The sequence below is a fragment of the Solenopsis invicta genome, chromosome 8 (genome assembly GCF_016802725.1).
Source record: "Solenopsis invicta isolate M01_SB chromosome 8, UNIL_Sinv_3.0, whole genome shotgun sequence".
Lineage (NCBI taxonomy): Eukaryota > Metazoa > Arthropoda > Insecta > Hymenoptera > Formicidae > Solenopsis > Solenopsis invicta.
This window is the reverse complement of record NC_052671.1, coordinates 25,496,021-25,504,612: the sequence shown is the minus strand read 5'-3', so window position 1 is coordinate 25,504,612 and position 8,592 is coordinate 25,496,021. Positions and strand designations below refer to the sequence as shown.

Sequence of the window (8,592 nt, the reverse complement as noted above, 5' to 3'; positions counted from 1 at the left end):
CTTTATGCCTCTCACATAAAAACAACACATGCTATATAGTCAAAACTGTGAAATCGTGACGAGTGTACCAACACAAAAAAAAAATTTTGAAATTAGAGTGTACAGAGCGCGCGAAATTCAAAATAGATATAATTAATCTCTTTTAAAGTAATTAACAAGTAGTATAATACAACCTACATATACCACCTAAATACATATACCAGCACCTTTACGATATGGAACAGATACATACTTCCGTGCTATATGACTTGACAGACCCTAAACTATACGATCGCTTTTCTGGCATACTAATGCCTCATTTGAAAAAAATATTCAGATCTCGATCCTCACTAAGATTTTCATCATGTATATCAAATTCTTTTCCTAGCACAACACACACTTCTTTTTTTTATATGACTATTATAACCATAAGAATACGAGGTGTGATCAAAAAGTCACCTTACTTATTAGTGATGTTAGCTCAGACAGCCGTACCCATGATAGCGTAGACTCTACTACTCTTGTACAGTAGGACTATAAGTTCCCGAGAGCTAACCTCGAACCATAGCCGTTAAGGCTCAAGCTGTAAGCACGCGATCACGTCCACGTACTCGTGGATGTAATTGTTTTGATAATTCAATAAAACAAAACTAATTCTATTAGAAGCCTAGCTGCTTTAACATTCATTATAACTCTCCATTTTCCGCCAGTCGGAATACGTCAGTGATTGGCTCCCACGACAACGTCGTAGCCACAGTTGGTGACCCCGACGTGATCACGGCGCGTTACGCTGTAAAATTTTTTTTTTTTAACCTAATCAACGCGTACGTGTAACGAACAGTTATGGCTAGTGGCTCAGGCGACCCCCCGTTGGGCGACCAAGAGAACAGTGCATCGTCGCGTGTAATAGAGGTTCCCGCCCTCGCGCGAGTCGGTATTAGATCCACGCCGTTTTGGAAATCGAAGCCGGACTTATGGTTCGTGCAGATGGAAGCTCAGTTCCTTACCGCGTATATAACAGTTCCTTACCGCGTATATAACAATAGACGATACGAAGTATAATTATGTGATACAATGCCTCGACGAAGCTTGTTTAGCTGAGGTTAGCGATATTGTACTTAATCCTCCCGCGGCGGACAAATATCATGCGCTTAAGGATAGGTTAGTTAAAAGTTTCGCGGATAGCGCCGAAAAGAAACTGCGTAGACTATTAAACGAAATCGATCTGGGTGACCGCCGCCCGTTGCAATTACTTAGACGAATGCGAGACCTTGCACAATCCGGTGTATCCGAAGAAGTGCTTAAATCCTTGTGGCTACAACGACTACCGCAGCAGGTGCAAGCCATTTTGACAGCTACCAAGTACGACCTTGAAGGATTATCGCAGTTAGCGGATAGAGTAACAGATGTGTTACCCGCCAGCATTAACGTGGTCACGGCAGCAACATCCAAGCAGACTCTTCCAACGGATCCGCAATGTTCGCAGATTTCCGCGCTTATAGAACGAGTGGAAAAGCTAGAGACTCGTGCTTCGCGCAGCTGTTCACGAACTCCGCAGGGTTCTCGTCGCGGAAGTTATTCAAGATCCAGTTCAGGGAGTCAATCCGACAGCTGCTGGTACCATCGACGTTTTGGCAGCAAAGCCAACAGGTGTACGAAGCCGTGCGGTTGGAAACCAGCCCCACAGGAAAACTAGAAGCCGAACTGCCTCAGGCGGCAGGTAGTTTGGCCGTGGCAACTCGCCGTCTTATAGTCAGAGACCGTGTCACCGGCATTAAATTTTTGATAGACACCGGGGCGGACGTCTCGACTCTTCCCGTCTCAAGACGCGACCGGTCGAATCAGAGCGATCATGTATTCTACACGGCTAATGGAACAATTATGCCTACGTTTAGACAGAAGTTACTCAAACTCGACTTGGGATTCCGTCGGACCTTTCAATGGCCTTTTGTGATTGCCGACGTGGACACCTGTATCATTGGCTCGGATTTCCTGGCACATTTCAATTTATTGCCCGATATTCGACACAAGCGGTTAATCGACGGCAATACGCTCATCAAAGTCTCCGCTCAGCTGGTCAAACAAGCCACGCCTCGCATAACAACGTTGGCCGAAAATTGTTCATTTAAAGAGATTCTGAGTGAGTTTCCAGAAGTAACGAGAACGTCGATCATTCATAAGGAAACTGCGCACGGAGTGGAACATGTTATCGAGACAACGGGTCCCCCTGTGTCGGCCAAAGCTAGACGACTGTGCCCGGAGAAACTTAAGGCAGCCAAACAGGAATTTGAATACATGATTCAACAAGGCTTATGTAGACCCTCCAAAAGTCCTTGGGCTAGTCCCCTACATCTAGTACGAAAGAAAAACAGCGACTGGCGCCCGTGCAGGGACTACCGCAAACTCAACAAGGTAACCTTGCCAGATCGTTACTCAATTCCTTTTTTGCAAGACAGCACGCATTTTCTGCATAACAAGACTATATTCTCCACCCTAGACTTGGTGCGCGCATTCCAACAAATACCAGTCCGCGAATCGGATATTCCAAAGACTGCAATTATTACGCCATTTGGACTGTTTGAATTTCCGTTTTATGACTTTTGGGCTGCGTAACGCGGCGCAGTCCTTCCAAAGATTCATAGATCGGGTAACCGCGGGACTTGATTTCTGTTTTACGTATATTGATGATATCTTGATCGCTTCACAAAATGAAGTACAGCACAAAGAGCACCTGAGAGTACTCCTCGGCAGACTCCAACAGTACGGAATCGCAATCAACCCCAATAAATGTGTTTTTGGTCAAAAAAGTGTCAGCTTCTTGGGACATATAATCAGCACGGAAGGCATCAGACCCCTTCCTGAAAAGGTCCAAGCCATCACCGATTTCCAAGAACCAGCAACGGTTAAAGGACTTCGACGCTTCTTGGGCATGCTCAACTTTTACAACCGATTTCTCAAAGACGTTGCAACCATGCAGGCGCCATTGCTCAAGGAAATCTCCGGACGTAAACGTTGCAATAACGCAAAAATAGTATGGACCCCGGAGCTTAGACAAGCTTTTCAGGAAGTTAAAAAACATCTTGCTCAAGCCACCTCACTTGCATTCCCTGATAGCAAGGCAACACTCTCGTTGCAGACCGACGCCTCAGATACAGCGATCGGTGCAGTATTGCAACAGCGCAGCAACGGAATTTTACAGCTACTTAGTTTCTTCTCGAGGAAACCCACACCCACGCACACTAGGTATAGTGCGTATGATAGAGAGCTGTTGGCTATTTACTCGGCTATCAAGCATTTTCGTTTCATGCTTGAAGGACAAAATTTTTACATCATAACAGACCACAAGCCCCTCGTGTTCGCATTTAAGAGGAAACCCGATCAAATGTCTCCCAGGCAAACTCGCCAGCTGCTTTTCATCTCAGAATTCACGACTGACATTCGTCACATCGCAGGCGCCGAGAACATTGTAGCAGATGCTTTATCTCGCGTCGACACCATTGTGATGCCAACCAGCCTTGACATGCAGGAAATTGCAGAAGCTCAATCTTCAAACGAAGAACTGCAACAGTTGAAGCAATCCGCAGCAACGTCACTGAAACTAAAAAAGTTTACCCTATCGGAGACAGCATCTACTATCTTCTGTGACACCTCGGAAGACGACATCAGGCCGTACATCCCTGCATCATTGCGCAGACGAGTGTTTGACATGGTGCATCAGATGCCGCATCCAAGCGGCAGAGCAACACATCGACAAATTTCGCAAAAATTTTTGTGGCCATCTATGGCGAAAGACATTAAAGAGTGGGCCCGTACATGTTTAGCGTGCCAGCAATCGAAAATCCATCGGTACAACCACGTTTCGCCCACTAAAATTCCAGTGCCTGACTCACGCTTTGAACATGTGCATGTTGATATTGTCGGCCCCCTGCCTCCATCTAAAGGTTTCAGATATCTGTTAACGATGGTCGATCGATTTACTCGTTGGCCCGAAGCCATTCCTTTGCAGGACTGCACTGCAGATACAGTGGCAAAGAATCTTTTCACTCACTGGGTAGCCAGGTTCGGTTCCCCACGCCTGATCACAACTGATCAAGGCTCACAATTCGAGGCACAATTGTTCGATGCTCTAGTCAAACTTGTCGGTTCGAAGCGCTGCCGAACAACTGCGTATCACCCGGAGTCCAACGGGATCATTGAGCGATGGCATCGCTCCCTCAAGTCCGCATTGATGTGCCATGGCGAAACTCAATGGATCGACACACTACCAGTGGTTTTGCTCGGTTTGAGAACCTGCTTCAAGGAGGATTTAGGCACCTCCGTAGCGGAATTAGTCTATGGCACCACGCTCAAGGTCCCAGGTAAATTTTTCTCCTCCGAGGAAATGCCGAGTAATCCACGGATTTTCGTTGAGGATTTCCGCGTAATTATGCAAAAGCTGCGACCTAGGCTAGGGATGGGCAGTTATCAAAAATAAACCGGTTATCAGTTAACCGGTTAAATTTTGAATAACTTTAACCTTATAAAATTAACCTTACTACAATAACCGGTTATCAAATAACCGGTTAATAACATAATAAATTATAAAAGTTATTTATACACAATAAATTTTTGTTTAATTAAAATTTTTATTGTAATTTCCAATATGAATGAAAATCTTATTACAATCTCCAATAACTATTATCTATCGAGCCTAGAAAAACTAATTGATTAGTATGCTCGGGAGTCAACCGACTTCTATGATCGGAGCAAACATTATTTAAAGTTGAAACTAATCTCTCGGATGGAACAGATGCTCCTAAAATTGTTAAAAATTTCATGGCAACTGGAAATGTTGCTGGGAAGGCACTCTTTCTTTCTACCCAATATTGTATTGGATCATGATTTCTATATAAAATGGGTTGATCAAGATAAAGTTTTAATTCTGTAGGTAGGCCTTGATTTTCAAGACTTTGTGGATCTGTTGTATATTTTGCTGCAACTTCTTCATGAATATTCCAAATACTATCTTCTTGATCTTTTTTTTCTAGAGAAGTCTCCATTCTAGGCGGAGTTAATGCCCCTTGACAACGTATTTGCTCTTTTATATATCTAATAGCATTTGCAGCATTTAATGGTGATGCAAAATGAATTCTCTTGAATCTAGGATCTAGAATTGTTGCTACTGATAATAATAAATTTTTTTCATATGAATCCAATCTTTTTTCTGTTTGCTTGTAAAGTTCTTCTTTTAATTTCTGTGTTATTTCATTAGTAACATTGATTCGTTGTAACGAAGTTTTTACACAATGTACGAGAGGAATCACTAAGCTTCCGGATATGTATTTCTCCCCAGAAATATCTTTCGTTGCTGCTTCAAATGGACGTAATAATAATAAACATTCTTCAATTATTGCCAACTCAAGTGGTGTAACCATAGGCGGAGCATTTTTATGAGTTGAACAGGACAAAATTTTGCCCACGTACTTTGACAATAATTGGAATCTTTCTAGGCAGTAAAACGTTGAGTTCCACCTTGTGGCTACTTCTTGTATTAAATACAAATAAGTGCCATCACCTTTACCATCTTTTTTTTGCTCGTTTCGCATGTTATCTTGGGCAACATTACTATGCTTGAAATAAGCAACGATCTGTTTTACTTTGTCAATGATGTTAACAATATCATCAATAGCGCCAAGTGCTTTGCATACCACTAAATTAATATTATGTGCTAGACATGGCACATGGATGTTAGTTTCTGGATTTTCTTTTGCTAATAACATTTTTATTCCAGCGACAATGTTTGCACCATTATCTGTAGTCACAGAAACTATACTTTTTTTTGAAATATTCCAATGTTCGAGCATTTCATTTAAATCTGCACAAATATTAATTGCAGTATGATGAGGAGTGAGATTTTTTACTCCTAGACACATTGCATTCATGCATTTTTTTTCTTCATCTGAAATGTATGAAATATTCACTAATATCTACAAATATTTACAAATATAACAAAAATTATATTTTTCAATCCTTACCGATATAATGAGCTGTTAGTACAATAAAACTTCTAGTTGCGTTCATAACTGTCGCGATATCAGTTGTAATAGAAATTTTATTAACTTCGCTCATTTTATTTCTAACAATGGCCTGTAAGGAAATGTATTTGTTTTCTATGAGGGATGTAATCTGTAAAAAAAAAAAAACACAATTAAATTTGTTGTAAGCATATACACATACATTGACTTAAACAAGAATAATATTAATGCAATATTTAACCGTTTTCCTGCTTGGTGCTTTATATAATGGTATCGCTGTATTTAAGAATTTTTTCATGCCCTCTTTTTCTGTACAGCTTAAGGGAAGGTTATCTTTGCAAATCATATACAATAAACTCTGCGTAATTTCACATTCTCTTGTTCCTCCAGCTAAAATAAGTATATACAATATCAGCAACAGATACAAAAAGTTAAATATAAGCTTAGATTTAAAACAAATAAAAACACATTCAGAAATAAAAATGAAAAATAAACAGATAAAAATAAGTTCCTTACGCTCATAACTTCTTTGATTTTTAAAACTTTTTTCGATTGATGGTTGTGTTAAATTAGAACTGGAGGAACTCTTAGAATCCGAAGAATCATAGTGAGAGATTTTATTTTTCAGTGAAGCTGGCGTTGAAATATAGTTCACATCAGAATTGTGGACATTATTTTCAACAGTTTCAAATCTGTCTACTAAAAGTCCTGAAATCTCCGAATGAGAGCTTTGACCTTCCTCTATCTATAAAAATAAATACAGTAATGTATTGTATAATTACAACAGTACATTACAAACATAGTATGCATATTAGAAAAAATTTTAAATATAATGTAATTTAATAAATAACTTGATATATATACTTACTATTTTAAATGAGTCATTATCAACAAAATTTGCTTCATTTTCTATTTCTTCTGTTTCCACTATTTTTGATTTCTTGGCTGAAATTATTATAGCTGTTGGCTTATTTTTATTTTTACTTATAGGAGTTATACATGAAGGATGTTTATGAAGAAGGTGATTTTTTAGGTTTGTAGTACCTCCACCAGTTTTATAAACTTTTCCACACAAATTACAAATACAGGTATTACTACCGTTTTTGGTGAAAAATTCCCAAATTTCACTTTTCTTTTTGGTTGCAACGGACATATTCTGTATGATATAATACGACGAAATACTATTGAATAAATGTACGGAATACTACTAAAATAAATTATAGTAATTGCTACAAATAGAGATTACGACAATGACTAGTGTGAAATAAATTGTTATAATAATTGGAAAATTTATTTCACAGTAGTCATTGTCGTAATCACTATTTGTAGCAATTACTATAATTTATTTTAGTAGTATTCCGTACATTTATTCAATAATATTTATATTAAAAAATATACGTAGTTGCGTATCCATAAAACATAGCACATCCATGAAACAAACACGACACATGGACATATGACACACAATTATTTTTGCCATCAACTAATTAAAGCTGCGTTCAGAAATCCTACTCATGGATTTCTGAACACAGCTCGCTGAACGCATAAGTTAGGAGAGTTTAGTTGACCAATCAAGACAGAAAGGCAAAAATCTCTTTGATTTGATTGGTCAGTTAAACGCTACTCTACCTCACAGGTAGGATTCCGAACGCAGCCTATTCGAATAAAACATTAATTTGTGAAATAACCGATGCATCCGGTTATCAGATGTTGTAACCGGTTATTCGGTTAACTGAGTGTAAAAAATAAACCGGTTTATAAGCGGTTAACCGTAAGAAAAACACCGGTTATTGGAATAACCGGTTAAATTTGCCCATCCCTAACCTAGGCCGACCTTGCATCATATTAAACCTAAAATGTTTTTCCATAAAGACTTATGTAATTGTTCCCATGTTTTTCTCAAAGTAGAAGGTAGCAGACGCCCCTTAGATCAACCGTACACCGGCCCACATAGGGTTTTAGAACGCATCTCGGATAAAGTCTTTGTTTTGGATATGAACGGTAAACGCGTTAACGTTACTGTCAATAGGCTTAAGCCTGCCTACTTAGCAATCCAAGACCCGGATATCTCTCAGTCAACTACATTTCCGGCGTCAGTTGGCGCACCGAGCCAGCAAGAACCAAGAACATATTCCGGTCCAGTGACCAAGCCAAAGACCGTCAGATTTAAAGAATAATTCGCGTATTAAGATAAACTCTAACTTAGCGTTAAGCATTCAAAAAGCAATAATTTTATTTTTATTTTTATTTTGTTTAGTATATCATATTGTATTTACTATTATCCTTATTCTTCCATTCCAGTATTAACTAATTTTTTTTTTTTTACGTTTACACTGGGGGGGGGGAGTACTGTGGCGTTACGAGCGCTAACGGCGGCGCTGGTTTGTTCTTTCTCTCTCTCGCTCTCTCTCCCTCTCTCTCTGTGCATGGCGTACCTGATGCGAACGTTCGCAAGCGATAGCGTATTATTTCCTAAGTTAATTTGGTAAGATTAATCTTTTCCTGATCAATCCTCCGGGATCATCAGTGATGTTAGCTCAGACATCCGTACCCATGATAGCGTAGACTCTACTACTCTTATACAGTAGGACTATAAGTT

General features: G+C 39.5%; 1 protein-coding gene across 12 annotated transcripts; it reads right to left on the bottom strand.

The window, feature by feature from the left end:
• Positions 1–4,584: 4,584 nt before the first annotated feature.
• Positions 4,585–7,676, bottom strand: LOC120358414 (E3 SUMO-protein ligase ZBED1-like). 12 transcript variants are annotated; one of them, XM_039452650.1, is made up of 7 exons: positions 7,392–7,670; positions 7,092–7,149; positions 6,862–6,938; positions 6,510–6,738; positions 6,235–6,383; positions 5,994–6,144; positions 4,585–5,917 (listed from the first exon to the last, which is right to left on the bottom strand). In XM_039452650.1, exons 1-7 carry the CDS (start codon positions 7,419–7,421, stop codon positions 4,638–4,640), a joined length of 1,974 nt encoding a protein of 657 aa, XP_039308584.1. In that variant the 5' UTR covers positions 7,422–7,670; the 3' UTR covers positions 4,585–4,637. The 12 variants fall into 12 exon arrangements, with proteins under 12 accessions (XP_039308584.1, XP_039308581.1, XP_039308582.1 ...); XM_039452647.1 differs by having other exon boundaries at positions 7,038–7,149; positions 7,392–7,669; XM_039452648.1 differs by having other exon boundaries at positions 7,038–7,149; positions 7,358–7,495.
• Between the last annotated feature and the right edge of the window lie 916 nt (positions 7,677–8,592).